Consider the following 18879-nt stretch of genomic DNA (forward strand, 5'->3'; position numbering starts at 1 on the left):
AATCAACTGAAGGAAATTAAAACAAGTCCATAAAACCCAAAGTACGACCTTGAGTATATCCCACTTAAATTTAGAGGCCATCTCAAGAATAGATTTGATACATTTAACACTAATGACTGAAGACCAGACGATCTGTAGGATGACACCAAGGACATCATACATGAAGAAAGCAAAAGGTCATTAAAAAGCCAGGAAAGAAAGAAAAGACCAAAATGGATGTCAGAAGAGGCTCTGAACCTTGCTCTTACATGTAAAGCAAGTGGAAGAAATGAAGTAAAGAGCTCAACAGAAGATTTCAAAGGGCAGCTCAAGACGACAGACAAAAGTATTAAAATTCAGTGGGCAAAAGACCTGGAGTTAGAAAACCAAAAGGGAAGAACATACCAAACATTTCTCAAGCTGAAAGAACTGAAGAAAAAATTCAAGCCTCAAGTTGCAATTTGGAAGGATTATATGGGCAAAATTTTGAATGACACAGGAAGTATCAAAAGATGATGGAAGAAATACACAGAGTCAATGTACCAAAAAGAACTGTTTGACATTCAACCTTTTCAGGAGACAGAATATGATCAAGAACCTATGGTGCTGAAGGAAGAAGTCCAAGCTGCTCTGAAGGCACTGGTGAAAAACAAGGCTCCAGGAATTGGCAGAACACCAAGTGAGATGTTTCAACAAAGGGATGCAGTGCTGGAGGTGCTCACTTGTCTATGCCAAGAAATTTGGAAGACAGCTGCCTGGCCAATCAGCTGGAAGCGGTGCATATGTGTGCCCATTCCAAAGAAAGGTGATCCAATGGAATGCAGAAATTATCACATAATATCATTAATATCACATACAAGTAATATTTTGCTGGAGATAATTCAAAAGTTGTTGCAGCAGTACATTGACAGGGAACTGCCAGAAATTCAAAATGAATTCAGAAGAAGACGTGGAACCAGGGATATCATTGTTGATGTCTGATGGATCCTGGGTGAAAGCACAGAATACCAGAGAGATGTTTTCCTGTGTTTTATTGGCTATGCTAAGGCATTCAACTCTGTGCATCATAACAAATTATGGATAACATTTTGAAGAATGGGAATTTCAGAACACTTAATTGTGCTCATGAGGAACCCGTACATAGATCAGGAGGCAATTGTTTGATCAGAACAAGGGGATGCTGCATGGCTCAAGATCGGGAAAGGTGTGTGTCAAGGTTGAATCCTTTCACCATACTTATTCAATCTGTATGCTGAGCAAATAATTTAAGAAGCTGGACTGTATGAAGAAGAATGAGGCATCAGGATTAGAGGAAGACTCACTAACAACCTGCAATATGCAGGTGACACAACCTTGCTTGCTCAAAGTCAAGAGACATGAAGCACTTACTGATGAAGATCAAAAACCGCAGCCTTCAATATGGATTACACCTCAACATAAAGAAGACAAAAATCCTCACAACTGGACCAGTAAGCAACATCATAATAAACAGAGAAAATATTAAAGCTTTCAAGAATTTCTTTCTACTTGGATCCACAATCAATTCTCATGCAAGCAGGAATCAAGAAATAAGATGACTTATTGCATTGGGTAAATCTGCTGCAAAAGATCTCTTTACAGTGTTAAAAAGCAGAGATATCACTTTGAGGACTAAGGTGCACCTGACCAAAGCCATGGTATTTTCAGTTTGCCTCGTACGCACGCAAAAGCTGGACAATGAATAAGGAAGAACAAAGAAGAATTAATGCCTTTGAATTACGGTGCTGAAGAATACTGAATATGCCATGGACTGCCAGAAAAACAAACAAACCTCTCTTAGAAATACAGCCAAAATTCTCCTTAGAAGCGAGAATGGCCAAGACTTCGTCTCATGTACCTTGGACATGTCATCAGATGATACCCGTCCCTGGAGAAGGACATCATGCTTGGTAAAGTAGAGGGCCAGCAAAAGAGAGGAAGACCCTTAATGAGATGGACTGACACAATGGGTGCCAAGGACCAGGCAGTGTTTTGTTCTGTTGTACAGAGGGTCGCCATGAATGGGAACCAACGTGAGGGCACCTAGCAACAACAAGAATATCTTATTTTGTAAATAATTAGAGTAAACCATCTGGAAGGAAATATACACCCCAATATTAATAGTGATTATTCCTACGGTTTTTATTTTCTTTTGTGTGCTTTAAGTATTTTCAAAAACGTCCCCACATATACATTGTTTTCGTAAACAGATGAAACTATAAATGAAAACAGTCTGGGATTCTGTGTTTTGGTTTCCTCTCATGGATCACACGCTTTATTTTATTGAGGCTATTTAATATGAATATATGTATAAAAATGATCCTCAGTAAATAATTTCTAAATGAGTAGTTCACAAGCAAATAACATGAAGCTATGTTTCCTAGCGCCTGCAAGTGTCTGTGTGCGTAGTGGGGAAAGTTGTTTTCTACCGCATTGGCTGGGGCCCTGGAAAAGATTGCATCTTGAATTAGCAGCTTGACTGTTTGCTGCCCAGATAAATATTGTGTTGCTATGACTGAAATTGCCCTGCCACGTGGGTCACCCTGTCATATAATTAGCCCCTTATCATCATATCAGGTGCAAATCAAACCAACAGCACTGTTAATGTAGCAATTTACCAAGCCATAGAAGTTGTTTTCATGTGTCAACGTTTGATTTAATGTTACCATGATCCCAATGAAGACACATGTCAATCTTCAACAGTAAGCTTCACCTTGGTATAAAGCACTTATGTAACTTAAGTTCCAAGCTATATCAGCTAGGTGGGCTAGTTTTTGCATGTTCTTCGTTGTATTACTCTGAGTTTTCTCAGTCCAAGTGGACCCAGGATGGTGTAAAGAGTAGGATTTAATCTTAATGTCCTTTTGGGCTCTCCCATTTAGGATCATTCTGTGTGGTGGGCCAGTTAAGGTTTAACCTTCGTGGTTCAATTAGCATCAAGTCTAGTGCAGAGTTTAACACAGCTTGGCCTGTGCCCAGAGAGCTGTGCGCATTATTCCCTACTACACTTGATGGAGTCTCACTGTTCTGGAAGGCCAGGCTTCACTGCAGCTCCCCTTCCCTTCTGTCCACTCCTGCTCCATTTCCTCCCTTCCCAGGTGTCGATCCTGAGAGTGCTCCTTAATAAATGCCCCCGCACGCTACTCTCCATCTCAGTCAGCTTCCAAGAAACCCACCTTGGCTAGAGTCCTCTCCTCTGCATCCACATTTTATTTCCTTCTCAGTGAGGCTGTAACTGCTCACTTGGACAGTAAACCAGTGAAGGGTGGAGGGTCTCTGGCGTCTGGTCTACCCAAAAAGACATACACACACACACAGATGCACACTGAGATCTAACGACGTCTCCTGAGATCCAATGGAGACCCAACATTTTTTTTTTTAATTTGTGTGTATGTGCTTTAAGTAAAAGTTTACAGCTCTAGTTTCTCATACAAAAATTTATACACGCATTGTAACCCTGCTCTCTCTATATTGTTTCAGCACACTCTTCCTTTCCACCCCAGATTTCCTGTGTCCATTCAACCAGCTCCTGTCCCTTTCAGCCTTCTCATCTCTCCTCTGGACAGGAGCTGCCCATTAAGTCTCATGTATCTACTCAAACTAAGGAGCACACTCTTCACGGGTATCGTTTTATATTTTCTTATAATCCAGTTTAACCTTTGCCTGAAGAGTTGGCTTTGGGAATGGTTTTAGCTCTGGGTTAACAAAGAGTCCAGAGGCCATATCTCAGTCAGATCATTAAGTCTGGTCTTTTTACCAGAAATTGAGTTCTGCACCCCGCTTTTCTCCTGCTCCGTCAGGGACCCTCTGTTGCATTCCCTGTCAGGGTGCCCACTGGTCGTAGACGGAAACCATCTAATTCTTCTGGTCTCAGGCTGATGGAATTTCTGGTTTAAGTGGCCCTTTCTGTCTCTTGGCCTAATATTTCCCTTGACTCTTTGGTGTTCTTCATTCTCCTTTGCTCCAGATGAGTTTGGACCAATCAATGCATCTCAGATGGCCACATGCTAGCTTTTAAGACCCCAGACACCACTCACCAAAGTGGGATGCAGAACATTTTCTTAATAAACTTTTGTTATGCTAATTGACTTAGATGTCCCCTGAAACCATGGTCCCCAGACCCCGCCCCTGCTACTCTGTCCCACAAAGCATTTGGTTGTACTCAGGAAACTTCCTAACTTTTGTGCTGACTTCCTCCGTACTGTGTGTTGTCCTTCCCTTCATCTAAGATAATTCTTGTCTACTACGTAGTTCCTGAATACCCCCTCCTCTCCCTTTCTAGAATCCCAGTGGTTTCAATACAATGACTTGCTAGTGTTCAAAAGCCTTTTCTTTACCTTTTCGCACCCTCCCCCTTTTGTTTCCTCGCGATGGGTCTCTATATGTGCAATAATGGGAAAGTATAAAGCAATTACCTGAAGGTCATTATTTTTTTAATTTTTACAGCGTCTCTACTATCTGCATATTTCTGAAGAAACTTTCAAAAATCCCCTGAACATCTAGTTATTTGTACAAATTCTCCATATGAAGTTACAGTTTGACCATAAGGCAATAAGTCTTGGGAAAAAAAGCTGGACTCTTTTATTTTTTATTAGTATCTTTTTGTAAATCATAAAAGCTCACATAACAGAGCTCATGCAAAAGACTGTGGTGAGATAAAAACAAAACTTTGAAGACATATCATTTAGAAGAATGATTTTATCTCATGAAATAAATTACAAATCCCAACATAGAAACAAACATGGATTTGATGTAACACATTACCTGAATTAATTCCACGTGGCACTTTGGAAAGATCTGAAGAGAAAGTGAAGAAAAACCTCCGGGAAGATGCTCGTCCTGGATTCTCAACTTTCAAGTTGAAGAGAATTTGTGAAGAACTGAAATGCTTACTTTAGCAGCTAACAAGATAAGCAACGAAACCTCTTATAAACTAAGGTTTTCTCAACTGTGTAAGCCAAAAGTCTAATCACTACCCTATCCTGTCCACCTCCCAGCAAAAATGTCAAATTTCAAGTGTGGAGAAAGTATGTTCAAAAGCAAGCCAACCTAGAGGTTTTCTCAAGACTTTCTCAACTGATGCTCAGGAATGGAGAACTCTGTATGGTAACTCATACAGGTCCTATCAAGGTGGCCCAAGACAATGATGGTGATAAATCACACCGTCATGGATTCTAGAACTTGAATGATCCATAGTACCAGCCAGGGTTCCTGGTGGCAAATAAGACATACATACTCTACCTGCAATGTGGAAATTACAGAACAATATCATTAATATCACACATAAGTAAAATTTTGCTGAAGATCATTCGAAAGCAGTTGCAGCAGTACACTGACAGGGAACTGCCAGAAACTCAAGCTGGATTCAGAAGAGGGTGTGGAACAAAGGATATCATTGCTGATGTCAGATGGATCTTGGCTGAAGGCACAGAATACCAGAAAGACGCTCACCTGTGTTTCATCGACTATGCAAAGGCATTCGACTGGATAAATCATAACAAATAATGGATAGCACTGTGAAGAGTGGGAATTCCAGAACACTTAATTGTGCTCATGAGGAACCTGTATTTAGACCAAGAGGCAGTCATTTGAGCAGAACAAGGGGCTATTGCATGGTTTAAAGTCAGGAAAGGTGTGCCCCAGGGTTGTTTTCTTTCACCATACTTATTCAATTTATATTCTGAGCAAATAATTCAAGAAGCTGGGCTACATGAAGAACAGGGCGTCAGGACTGGAGGAAGACTCATTAACAACTTGTGATACACAGATCACACAACCTTGCTTGCTGAAAGTGAAGAGAACTTGAAGCACTTACTGATGAAGGTCAAAGACCACAGCCTTCAGTATGGATTACACCTCAACATAAAGAAGACAAAAATCCTCACAACTGGACCAATAAGCAACATCATGATAAATGGAGAAAAGACTGAAGTTGTTCAAGGATTTCATTTTACTTAGATGCACAATCAATGTCCACAGAAGCAGCAGTCAAAAAAAATCAAACTAGGCACTCCAACGGGCAAATCTGCTGCAAAAGATCTCTTCAAAGCATTATAAAGCAAAGATGTCACTTTGAGGACTAAGGTATGCCTAATGCAAACCATGTCTTCAATTACCTCGTACGCATATGAAAGATGGACAACGAATAAGGAAGACCAAAGAATTGATGCCTTTGAATTATGGTGCTGGCGAAGAATACTGAATATACCATGTGCTGCCAGAAGAACAAACAAATCTGTTTTGGAAAGGTACAGCCAAGAATGCTTGTTAGATGCAGGGATGGCGAGACTTAGTCTCACATACTTTGGACACATTATCATTAGGGACCAGTCCCTGGAGAAGAACATCATGCTCAGTAGAGTGGAGGGTCAGCGAAAAAGAAGACCCTCAATGAGATGGACTGACGCAGCGGCTGCAACAATGGACTCAAGCATAACAATGATTGTGAAGATGGCACAGGACTGAGCAGTGTTTCGTTCTGTTATACATAGCAGGATCACTATGAGTAGGAACCGACTCGACGACACCTAACGACAACAACTCTGCCTGGTTTAAACAGAAAAACAATTCACTAAAGAGTATGGATGGCCAAGAGATTCTCTAGAAGGGCCACAGAACAAAGTCAAGAGGCTACCCATTCAGGAACACTTCCCAAATCACACGACAGAATGCTTCACCAAAACACCAGTGTAAGCTGGAGCAGCTTGCAGAATGCTGTGCATTCTAGAAAGTTCACCACTGCTTTCCTGGAAAATGGGATGTATCCACCTCGACCCTCGCCAAAATAGTTTCCTTTAAGCCTGCTACTTTCATCAGTACCTAATTCAAAGTCTGGTGCGGGTGCATTTGATTGGTGTCGCCTGAGTTACACGCTTACATCCTAGCTGCAAGGGAAGCTGGGAAAGCGAGCTTCTGATTTCTACTTTGGAAAGGCATGGACTTAAAAGACAGACGAATCCCCTCCATAAGAAAAGTCTGCTCAGGAAACAAGAAGGACAAGTTTTCCCGACACTTACAGATGTATAATAATGAACATTTTACCAACAAAAGATCTAGCTTCCAAGTATGTGAAGAGTAGCTAAGAACTATATTGTCTATAAGTACTCAAAGAACTGAGATAGGAGCTACCCACTGATTTGGAGGATTATGCAAAGACCAGAAGGAAGACCCAAGGTTATCATTCTCAAGTGCAGAGCGCTCCACACCTCTCCAGCCTTGCTGGGCACTGCGGTAATCATGGGAGAGCAAGGACGTATAGAGCTGGGTAGAGTGGAAAAATTATCATGCTCACTTCAGCCAACCTTATCAAGGCCAAAGCGACCATGTGATAATGTGTGAATGAATCAGAAGGGGTAGCCCGGGTATTTCTGTACTCATATCAACATTCACACTTCGATTCCAGCCAACTTCCATTTTCCTTTTCTGAGATTAAACTAGCTACTTTCCACATGAAGACTAATAACCTCTATTTTATTAATTTGCTAACAGCGAAAGCCCCATCAGAATTACACTCAGTATCAGAGAACAACACGTCAATTGTATATCCCTGTCAAACTTCTGAAAGGAAACGTCTTCTGCTACCATTTTTCTTCTTCTGTAAGTGATGGTCTCTTTTACAGAGGCCAGATCACTCATTCATCCAACAAGTATTTTTACTGAGCACTTATTAAGTACCAGGCACTGTGCTAGGCCTGGGGATAGAGAGGTAGGCTAGTTGTTGGTAGTTTCCATTGAGTTGGCTCCGACTCAAGGAGACCGTATGTATAACAGAATGAAATGTTTCCTGGTCCTGTGCCATCTCCATGATCGTTGATATGTTTGAGTTCATACCCTGGAGACCAGAGAGACATGCCTTCTGCCGTGTGGAGCTCCCAGTGTGGTAGAGAAGTCAGACATTAAACAGGTGAAGACACAAATAAATATATACTCATTTAGTTAAGAGCTATAAGAAGATGCTATGAGAACACAGAATCTAAGGTAGATTTTAAACCAGAATGTCTATATCAACTGTCTCTCTCTCTCTCCCTCTCTGCTCCCTTCTTTCTGTCTCTCCTTCTCCCTCTCATACAGCATTAATTACAAATATGTTTTCACTTGGCTCACTCCTAGGTTGTTCAGCTGGAGCTAATCCTTGCAAGATCTGAATGTTCTATTTGATCTCAGTGATGCCAAGGGCAGAGACAGTCCTCCACAAAATGGGAGGTGTAGTTACTGAGGACATGCTTCTTCTGTGTTGATGGATGTGGAGGATTGAATAGCATCCCCTAAAGACTCATGTCCACCTGGGCCCTCAGAACTTGACCTTGTTTGGAAATAGAGTCTCTGCAGATGTGATTAAGGTGGGAATCAAAATGAGATCATGCTGGATTGGTCGGGCCTGAAATCTAACAAGAGGATCTTTATAGGAAACAAAAAGGGATACACCCAGAAGAAGGCGGCAACGTAAAGATGGAGGCAGAGGCTGGAGTGATTCTGCATCCACAAGCCAAAGACCACCAAGGGTCACCGGCTACCACCAGAAGTTAGAACAGCATTCAGAGGAAGCCAACCCTGCTGACACTTTGATTCTGGCCTCTTGAACTGAGAGAAAAAATCTCTGTTGTTTTTAGCCACTTAGATTTTGGTCATTTGTTATGGCAGCCATAGGAAACTAATAAAATGGAAGAGCCATCTTCCCAGTGCACATGCCTGGTCTAAAAATGCACAGGAATACACAAGGCAAGAGTCTTGAGTCCTTTTATCTCAAGTCTATCCTCTCTTCTCACCCCAAGAAGAGAGGAGATAAAACTCCCATCCGCTTCACTTCTTTTGCTTGAAACTGACCATGGAAATGACAAAACTGGTCAGAATTTTCAGGCCAGCTTCCAAAATGGAAGAAATCTGCCTCTTCCCAGCAGTGGACTTGAAGTCAACAAGCCCATTTGTTTATTTCAAGAGGGGAGCTCTGGAAAAATGCTCTGAAGCAGGACAGTAGTCATTACAGATGGAATTGTGTCCCCCAGAAAATGTGTATTGAAGTCCTGGCCTCTGTACCTGGAAGTGTTCCTGCTTGGAAATAGAATTTCTTTGTTATGTTAATAAGGTCCTCCCCAAGGAGGTAGGTCTTAAATCTAATCATTTCCGACATATAAAACGGGCAGAATAGATAGACATACATACGGGGGAAGACAGGCACCAAGGAACACCAAGGATCACTGACAGACATCAGAAACTAGAGATGCTCACAGACAGAATCCCTGATGTGGACTTCTAGCCTCCATAACTGTGAGAAAATAAATGTTTGTCCTTTAAAGCACCCACTTGTGGTATTTTACTATGGCAGCCTAGGTAACTAAGACAGTAGCTGATGAAAACCCACACTTACTCCGTGAATCTTCACAAATGAAGAATCGGTCACAGTGGCAGTGGGAGTGACAAGGATTATTAGTTGGCATGAAGTGGCCAACATAGCTCATCCACTGGGCCTGAACGTGCTGACATTTCAACACATTTTAACTCTCTCCACGAGCCACCTTGACACACAAAGTCCAGGACAAGCAAATATCTCCCATTTCATTGTCTCAGCACTCTGACATGTATTCCTTCATTCCATCTGTCTTAGGTAGGGTTCTCTAGAGAAGCAAAACCAGTGAAGCATAGATATAGAAAGAGGCATTTATGTCAAGGAAATGACTCACTCCATTGTAGACGACAGTAAGTCCCAAGTCCATAGGTCAGGCGTCAAGCTGGAGGCGTGTCTTGACTCATGTAGCTGTGGGGGCTGATGAACCCAAGATGGGCAGGCAATATAGCTGGCTGCTGGCTTAAGTCCCAAGAACTGGAAGTCAGGTGATGATGGGCCGGATGTAGGATCCAGAGTGAGCAAAAACCAGTGAACTTTGCCAGAATATCCATATATATTGGATGCGGGCCATACCCTCAAGGAAACTCTCTTTACAACTGATTGGCTGATCACATCAGATGATATCATGAAAGTGATTACATTATATCACAAAATGGAAGACAACTACATCATTACATAACTGCCAAACTTCCATCATTACATAATTGCTGAACCACTGAGAATCATGACCTGGCCAAGGTGACACACAACCTTCACCGTGACACCATCACACAGCAAATGTTAGCTCTGCAGACTGTCAGAGTGGAGACCAGAACAGCAGCTGTGCATTGGATGGAAATGTCATCAACCACGGCAGGGTGGTACTGCTGCCGTTTGCCAGAAGACTGGAAACCAGTGCCAAGGATTGGCAACACCAAAGCAAACGGATGCCTGAGTCCATGTTCTTCACAAATGAAAATGAGAGTTTTACAAATAATAAATTAATGGGCTTCAAAGGTCATCTCAGACTCTTTCCTTGGGGAGCATTCTGGCAGCCTAAAGTAATGTTTTTCAAACATGGGTTTGCTTGAGGACCATCAGAGATGAACCATAACAGGGCTGGGAGAACTGCCTGCTCTCTGAGAAAGAGCTCCCCACTGCACCCCACGAAAAGCACTGGGGTAGTCCCAAGATGGCAAGGGCTCCCATCAGCAGGGCCTAGTCACACTGGAAGCTTAACCTCAACCTACTACCCTTCCTTCCCTACTCCACCTCTGACCAGCCCACGCCAATCCCACCCTGCCTGTCTCATGTGGAAACACAGAATAGGAATGACCTTCCCGCCCCGAGACAGCTGTTCGAATTAAACAAAGAACTGCTCTCATTCACTGAGCCCCTACCAGGGCCAGACACCCTGCCAAGCTCGTTAAGGGTTTCCGTGTGCTTTAGTCCTCACCATGATCTCCTGGATAAACAGCACTTCCCCCATAGTAAATGTAAAGAGGAGTCCACCCCGGGGTGGTGCAGTTAACACACTCAGCTGCTAACCGAATGGTTGGCAGTTTAGTTCACCCAGAGGCACCTTGGAAGAAAGGCCTGGCAATCTATTTCCAAAAATCAGCCACTGAAAACCCTAAGGAGCACAATCCTACTGTGACACACATGGGGTCGTTGAGAGCCAGAATTAACTCACTGGCATCTGGTAACTGGTAGCTGCAAAGAAACGAGGCTTTGAGGTTTTGTGACTTGGCCAGGACCATATGCCTGGTTAGAAGACAGAGCTGGGTTGAAACTCCAGGTGGTGAGCCTCGTACCCTGTTCTCTGAGGGTCCTGAAAGAAGTCAGATGAGGGCACCTATGGTTAAGCAAGGCTGCCAGCTGTGAACATCTGCAGCATCTACAAATGTGTGCACAGGGGAGGGTGGGCGGATCTCAGTGCCTATATGTAAACACGGCGACAATGAAGGGAAGGTGTTAGTTCCTACAGAGAAGTGGACGGTGTGAGGCACGGGTGATGGGTGACAGGATAACGATGGCTGTGTACCCTTGAGCAGGGTGCCATTCAACCACGCAGTGCCCTCTGCCCAGGGAAGAGCTGGAGGTGCCCCTGCCCGGGGACCGCTTTCTGTCTGCACAGGCGGACCACAGCCCTTGAAGCAAACATCAGACGAACAAAGCCTATTTGGCTCAGGGATTCCCAGCTCTCAAGTACATTCACGGGATCACAGAACGTTAGCAGAAGGGATTTAGGACGAGTTAGCCAAGCCCCTTTCGCCTCACAGATGGGGAACCTGAGAAATGTCTGCAAGGTCACAGGCTGACTGGAGCAGGGCCCCACATCTGAACGAGACTTTTGGAGCTGTGGCGCAGGCCTGGGTCTTGGAGGAGACTTTGAAGCTGTGAACTCTAACCTCCCTCCCCCCTCGCCTGCCATAACTGAACAGTGAGCAGATGGCTCCTGACTCTGGATATTAAAGACCAAGTCACCAACCTCAGGGAAAAAAACGAAAAGAGTGCTTTGGCCAAAAGGAGCTTGTGATATGACTGTTCTGAGCAGCTGAAGGATTAGCGCTCTCCTGGCTCCCCTTGGGAGTCTTGTTCTTCCCATGGAAGGAGTCACAAACCTGGCGCTCCCTCACTTCTCTCATAAAAAGAAATAAAACAACACGAATGAGAACAGCTGAAATGAACTGAATGTTTACCATGTGTTGGACACTGTATTAAATGCTATTCATAAAACCAAATACCAAAACAAGATGACATCGAGTCGATTTCGACTCATGGCGACCCCATGTGCTACAGAGCAGAACTGCGCTATAGGATTTTCTTGCCCATCATTTTTATGGTAGCACATAGCCAGGCCTTCCTTCCATGGACCCACTGGGTGGGTTCGAACTGGCAACCTTTAGGTTAGTGTTGTTGTTAGGTGCCGTCGAGTTGGTTCCAACTCATAGTGACCCTATGCACAACAGAACGAAATGCTGCCCCGTCCTGAGCCATCCTTACAATCGTTGTTATGCTTGAACTCATTGTCGCAGCCACTGTGTCAACCCACCTCGTTGAGGGTCTTCCTCTTTTCCATTGACCCTGTACTCTGCCAAGCATGATGTCCTTCTCCAGGGACTGATCCCTCCTGACAACACAACCAAAGTATGTAAGACGCAGTCTCGCCATCCTTGCTTCTAAGGAGCATTCTGGTTGGACTTCCTCCAAGACAGATTTGTTCGTTTAGGTTAGTACTCAAGCGTAAATTGTCTGCATTCCCCAGGCCCCTTAATGCTATATATGCAATCACATTTAATCTTCCGAAAGCTCTGTGAGGGATTTTCATTATTATCCCATTTTAAAGATGAGGACAATAAGGCAGAGAGACCTCTGAACTCAGATGTGCCTTAACCCTGCCTCAGGGGCACAACGTCACCGATCTACTGCAATGCCACGTACCTCGCCAGTGGGGTCATGGACAAGACCTCAGAGAGAATGGGAAGGAAGGAACTCTCATTAAAAATAAAGCGGAGGAGTGGCTGTGAGATTCTGACAGATATTCCCTTTGTTTTCCAAGATGATTTAGATTAAAAGAGAAAAACAAAACCCACTGTCACTGAGTTAATTCTGACTCAGGGCAACCCCTTCTGTTACAGAACCAAATGCTCCATGAGGTTTTCCGGGCTGTAATCTTTATGAAAGTAGACTGCCAGGCCTTTCTTCTGTGGCGCCACTAGGTGGGTTCGAACTATCAACTTTTAGATTAGCAGCCAATTACAAACCACTTGCGTTACCCAGAGACCCAAGATAGTTCAGATGTAATCGAAATCACCCCTTCAAACATACGTTTCCACACATCAGTCAGAAGCCTCAAAGCACTCCGCTTCAGGGACCATTTCCCTGGGAAGGGCCACAACAACTCATTTCCAAACGCAAACGCCTTGGGGCATTCAAAAGGGGGGCACCGAGGAAGGAAGGAGGTTTGAGTCCATGGTCTAACGAAATGAGCCTGGAGGAAATAAACAAGTTATTTTGCTCCAGTGCTCACGTGCTCTGATCCGAAGCCAGCCGGGACAGTCCTTAGAATTCAGTGACTAATCAGATGATGGGCCGTGAAACATACCCCAAATGTCATCAGAGTCCAGGCATTTGCACTGGGAATCCAGAAATAAGCTGTCACCAAAGAGACGTGTGCCCTCTGGAAATAATTTCCAGAACATGTTTCGTAACCTAGCGCCGGGTACTCCGTGAGCCAGGAGACAAGGGAAGGTCAAAACAAAGCCCCTCACCCCACCCTGCCTTGCCTCATCTCCTCCTTCAACAAGCTCTTCCCAGCCGGTGCCCCACACAACTGCTCCCAGCTGGCTGCCACCTGCTGAGCCCCCAAGACCCCTCCAAGAAAGCCGATTGTTCCAACCCATGTTGCCATGTCACTTCCCTAACTATGGCCAAAAGCAGACTTCACGTATTTGTGAGATGTTTCCTTGCTTCCTAGGCTTGCCTCGATCATGTTTTCAGTTAACTGCTGAAAATTAACAAGTAGTTCATTTACCAGACATCTAGACGTCAAATAATTTTTTTTTTTTTTTAGACGTCAAATAATTACTGCTGCCAGATTCTCCACTTATCAAATATGTCTGCATCGAATGACGTGTTTTAAAATAACTTTTCTTTTTAAAGTAACGTTTGCTCGGTGTGGAAAATGTAAATGACATTTTGAAAGGAACAAAGAATTCTTGCTGACAAAATACACATTCAAATCATTTTCTTCAAGTGAAAGTGATAATTTATTTTTGAGGACTTTCTGGTTGGGATAAAGGATTTGGCTGTTGACAGGAATACAAACAGTCGGTGAGTAAATCTACAAATATTGGTTCCCTTGAAGCCTGTTTTGATGGGGATCTAGGGATCCAAAGTGAACAGCTTTCTCAGTCCAAGCCTGTAACCCCCCAACTAAAACTTACCAGCACGGTAAGCCCTTATTGGAAACCCTGGTGGTGTAGTGGTTAAGAGCTACGTCTGCTAATCAAAAGGTCAGCAGTTCGAATCCACCAGGGACCCCTTGGAAACTCTACGGGGCAGTTCTACTCTGTCCTATAGGGTCACTATGAGTTGGAATCAACTCGATGGCAACAAGTTTGTGTTTGTTTTGGTTTGGTAAGCCATTATCAGGGAGTTTTATTTCCTCTGTTAGGGTTCTCTTTAAAGCAATCCCTATCCTGTCGATATTTTTTATCGTGGAAACCCTTTTTAAGCACTTGTACATTTGCTATGGAGTTCACTCCAACTCATGGCGACCCCATGCATGTCAGAGTACAACTGTGCTCCACAGGTTTTCAACAGTTGATTTTTGGGAATTAGATCATCAGGATTTTCTTCAAGGCACCTCTGGGTGGACTTGAACCTCCAACCTTTCAGGTAGTAGCCAAGTAACTTAACCCTTTCATGCCCAGTGGTGCATATAGCAACTATAAACTTTTTCAGCCTCTGGGGTTTATTGGGAAGCCGCTGTACCGCTACGTGGGTGCTGTAGCAAGGCAGGGGCCTTTACGACTGTTTGAAACCGAGGAAACGCGCACGCGCTGCAAATCAGTGTTTTTATAGGGTACTGTAAAAGGTGTCTGAACTTTGGTAGGAAAAATAGAAATTTTGAAAGTTTTTATTTGTTACACATATATACCAACAGACCCGGTGGGGACTCTAGGGTATAATTAGTGATATTTCATATGTACCACTGAACACTTAGGGTAGGCTGATGCGAGAGGGCAAGAAAAAAAAAATCCATGTTACCTACCAAAAACGCAGACACACTCAATGATTCAGAATGCTTCCATTAATGAACACACATGGTATCAACAAAAAATTCAAGGCAGCAAATAACTGGGTCATCAAAGGGTTAACTGCACCATTTCGGGACTCTTGTAAATTAGTTAAGAGCAAATCAAGTATCCCCACTTCCTTGTTTACTGAGCAGTTATTTGGAAAGTCAATAATTTATAACATTCCCGAGGACAAAGCGTACCTGCCCTGACGCAGAGAACTGATGAAGCTTGGCTCAGAGCTCAGCAATGATGGGTGGACTCATTTTGTCACTGTTACATGGAGACCCATCTTCTGTGTTTGCAGACTGGGGCTCAATACTAGAGGGAATTCCACTTCGAATTCAATTATTACAGAAAGGATTTTAAACACTGGGAATCACAAACCCTTGATTCTGTCACTTTCAAGAAATTCACACACACACCAGCAGTGAAGGATTCGTTCATCACTGCAGAAAAATCAAATCCGGGCTTGTCAATGAGTCACTTGGAAGTAACTGAAAGTTATATTAAAGAGAAGGGATAACACCACGCTTACTTGATCTTAACACAGGCCTGGGCATTCTGAGGGCAGTGGTGGCTCAGCAGTAGAATTCTCGCCTTCCATGATGGGAGACCAGGGTTCAATTCCCAGCCAAGGCATGCCATGCACAGCTACCGCCATCTGTCAGTGGAGGCTTGCGTGTTGCCACGATGCCGAACAGGTTTCAGCAGAGCTTCCAGACTGATACGGACTAGGAAGAAAGGCCTGGGGATTTACTTCTGAAAATCAACCAGTGAAAACCCTACAGATCACAAGGGTCTGATCCCATTATGCACGGGGTCACCAGGAGTCGGGGCCAACTTGAGAGCAGCTAACAACAATAACAACGTCTTCCTAGGAACTGAACAGGAAATGACAGGTCTCTCCCGAACGAATTCCTGGCCTCCTAACCACCTGAGCACAGAAACCAATGAAAACAGGGATAAAAGCATCTTGTAAGCATATTTTCAGTCAAGGGCCAAATTGTCCCATGAGTCTTACGAATTGGAATGGGTTTCATTTCACGAGTGTGTAAACTTGGAATCTGGGAAGGGCAGCATTTGTCTAATATGGATAATTCAAAACAATAAAAGAAAAAAAGACCATCGACTGACAAGTAAAGTATTTATTACGTGCCAACCTGCCTTCATCACTGTGCTTAGAGAGATTAGGGCAAGGACACCACCATGGTCCCTGCCCCAGAGCTGACACGTTTGAGGAGACACAACTAATAATCACATTTTTTTTTTCATATTTAACAGGCTACAACAAATTGCCTCAGTTTCATACCTGACTTTGCCCTTAGAAACACAGACTTACAGAAACAGTATTTCAAGTTTAAAAATACAAACTAGTCTATGTGCCTATGGTTGAAACCACAACTAAAAGAGAGGTGTTTTTATTTTTTTACATTTCTTTTTAATTTTGTTGCTGTTCCTGAAAACATATGCAACATACACCAATTCAACAGTTTCCACACGTACAGTTCACTGACACTGACTACATTCTTCGAGTTGTACAACCATTCCTACCCTCCTTTTCTGAGTTGTTCCTCCCCCATTAATATAAACTCACTGCCCCCTAAGGTTCCGATCTAATCTTTCGAGTTGATGTTGTCACTTTGATCCAATACACATTGTTCTTAAAAGAGCATAATGCTAAAATCCAACACCTCTACAGCAAAAAGCCAAATAATTTAATTCAAAAAATGTGCAAAGGACGTGAACAGACACTTCACCAAAGAAGACATTCAGGCAGCTAAGAGACGCATGAGGAAATGTTCTCAATCACTGGCCATTAGAGAAATGCAAATCAAAACTACAATGAGATAACCATCTCACCCCAACATTACTGGCATAAATTAAAAAAAAAAAAAAAAAACAGAAAATAACAAATGTTGGAGAGGCTGTGGGAAGACTGGAACTCTTATGCACTGCTGGTAAGAATGTAAAATGGTACAACCATTTTGGAAAATGATATGGCACTTCCTTACAAAGCTAGAAACAGAAATATCGTACAATCCAGCAATCCTACTCCTAGGAATATATTCTAGAGAAATAAGAACCATCACACGAATAGACATATGCACACCCATGTTCACTGCAGTATTGTTCACAATAGCAAAAAGATGGCAACAGCCTGGGTGCCCATCAACAGACGAATGGATAAACAAACTGTGGTACATATACACAACGGAATACTACGCAAAAATAAAGAACAATGATGACTCTCCAAAACATCTCACAACATGAATCAATCTAGAGGGCATTATGCTGAGTGAAATAAATCAATCACAAAAGGATAAATACGGTATGAGACCACCACTATAAAAACTTATTAAAAGGTTTACACACAGAAAGAAACAATCTTTGATGGTTATGAGGAAGCGGAGGGGCAAGGAGGAAAAAACACTAGGCAACAGATGTGTTCCCTTCTGTTGCCCACAAGGTCATTATGAGTCAGAACCAACTCAAGGGCACCTAACAAGACAATAGGTAAGTGGTAACTTTGGCGAAGGATAAGACAGTTTGTAATACTGGGGAAGTCAGCACAACTTGACCAAGGAAGGGTCATGGAAGCTTTATAGACACATCTAAACTCCCTGATAGACCAAACTACTGGGCTGAGGGCCGGGAACCATGGTCTCGAGGGACACCTACCTCAACTGGCGTAACAGTTTCAAAGAAAATATTCTACATCTTACTTATGATAAGTAGCATCTGGGGTCTTAAAAGCTTATGAGCAGCCATGATGGGGATAGAGAGAGAGAGAATATGAATGTTGGTGGTCTGCTTTGAGTTCTTGGGTCAGTCAATCCTGAAGGCAAACCCACCCATGAACATCCCCAAGATTTCAGCCAATTCTCTCTGGCCTTAAAACTGGTTTCCCTTGGGCTTCTGGCATTTGCAACACAAAAAAAGTGCCACATTTTTCAGTAGAAGCAATGTAGTACAAAACCAAAAAACCAAACCCACTGCTGTCAAGTCAATTCCGACTCATAGTGACCATATAGGACAGAGTAGAACTGCCCAATAGAGCTTCCAAGGAGCGCCTGGCCGATACGAACTGCCAACCTCTTGGCTAGGAGCTGTAGCACTTAACCACTAGGTCACCAGGGTTTCTGGAGTATAGTATAAAAAAAAAAGTACACTCTAAATTATGAGGGAGAAATAACTCTTTAAAAGGTTATGGATCCCTGAAGGACGGAATTACTGGGCAGAGGGCTGTAAGGACCATGGTCTCAGGGAACATCTAGCTCAACTGGCGTCACACAGTTCATAAAGAAAATGTTCTGCATTCTACACTGGTGAACAGCATCTGGGGTCTTAAAGGCCTGTGAGCAGCCATCTAGGACACTCCACTGGTCTCACGCCTTTGGGAACAAGGGAGAATGAAGAAAACTAAAGATACAAGGGAAAGATTAGTCCAAAGGAATAATGGACCACAACTACCACAGCCTCCACCAGACTGAGTCCAGCACAACTAGATGGTGCCCAGGTACCACCACTGAATGCTCTGACAGGGATCACAATACAGGATTCTGGACAGAGCTGGAGAAAAATGTAGAACAAAATTCTAATTCACAAAAAAAGACCAGACTTACTGGTCTGACAAAGACTGGAGAAACCCCAGAGTATGGACCCCGGATACCCTTTTAACTCAGTTCTGAAATCACTCCTGAGGTTCACCCTTCAGCCAAAGGTTAGACAGGGCCCGTTAAAAGAAAAAAAAAA

The 18879-nt window shown here is 43.3% G+C and overlaps 1 protein-coding gene across 4 annotated transcripts in view; it reads right to left on the reverse strand.

The window, feature by feature from the left end:
- RETREG1 (reticulophagy regulator 1) overlaps positions 1-18879 on the reverse strand; it is a 184138-nt gene that overhangs the window by 76539 nt on the left and 88720 nt on the right. Inside the window, exon 2 of one of the 4 annotated variants that reach the window (XM_023545393.2) lies at positions 15662-15857. The exons of the other annotated variants lie outside the window; for them this stretch is intronic. Coding sequence (XP_023401161.1) covers positions 15662-15771 — 110 coding nt within the window. The 5' untranslated portion in view covers positions 15772-15857. The remainder of the gene's footprint in view (positions 1-15661; positions 15858-18879) is intronic. 4 annotated transcript variants of the gene reach the window in all.

The sequence above is a fragment of the Loxodonta africana genome, chromosome 2, assembly GCF_030014295.1.
Source record: "Loxodonta africana isolate mLoxAfr1 chromosome 2, mLoxAfr1.hap2, whole genome shotgun sequence".
Taxonomy (NCBI): domain Eukaryota; kingdom Metazoa; phylum Chordata; class Mammalia; order Proboscidea; family Elephantidae; genus Loxodonta; species Loxodonta africana.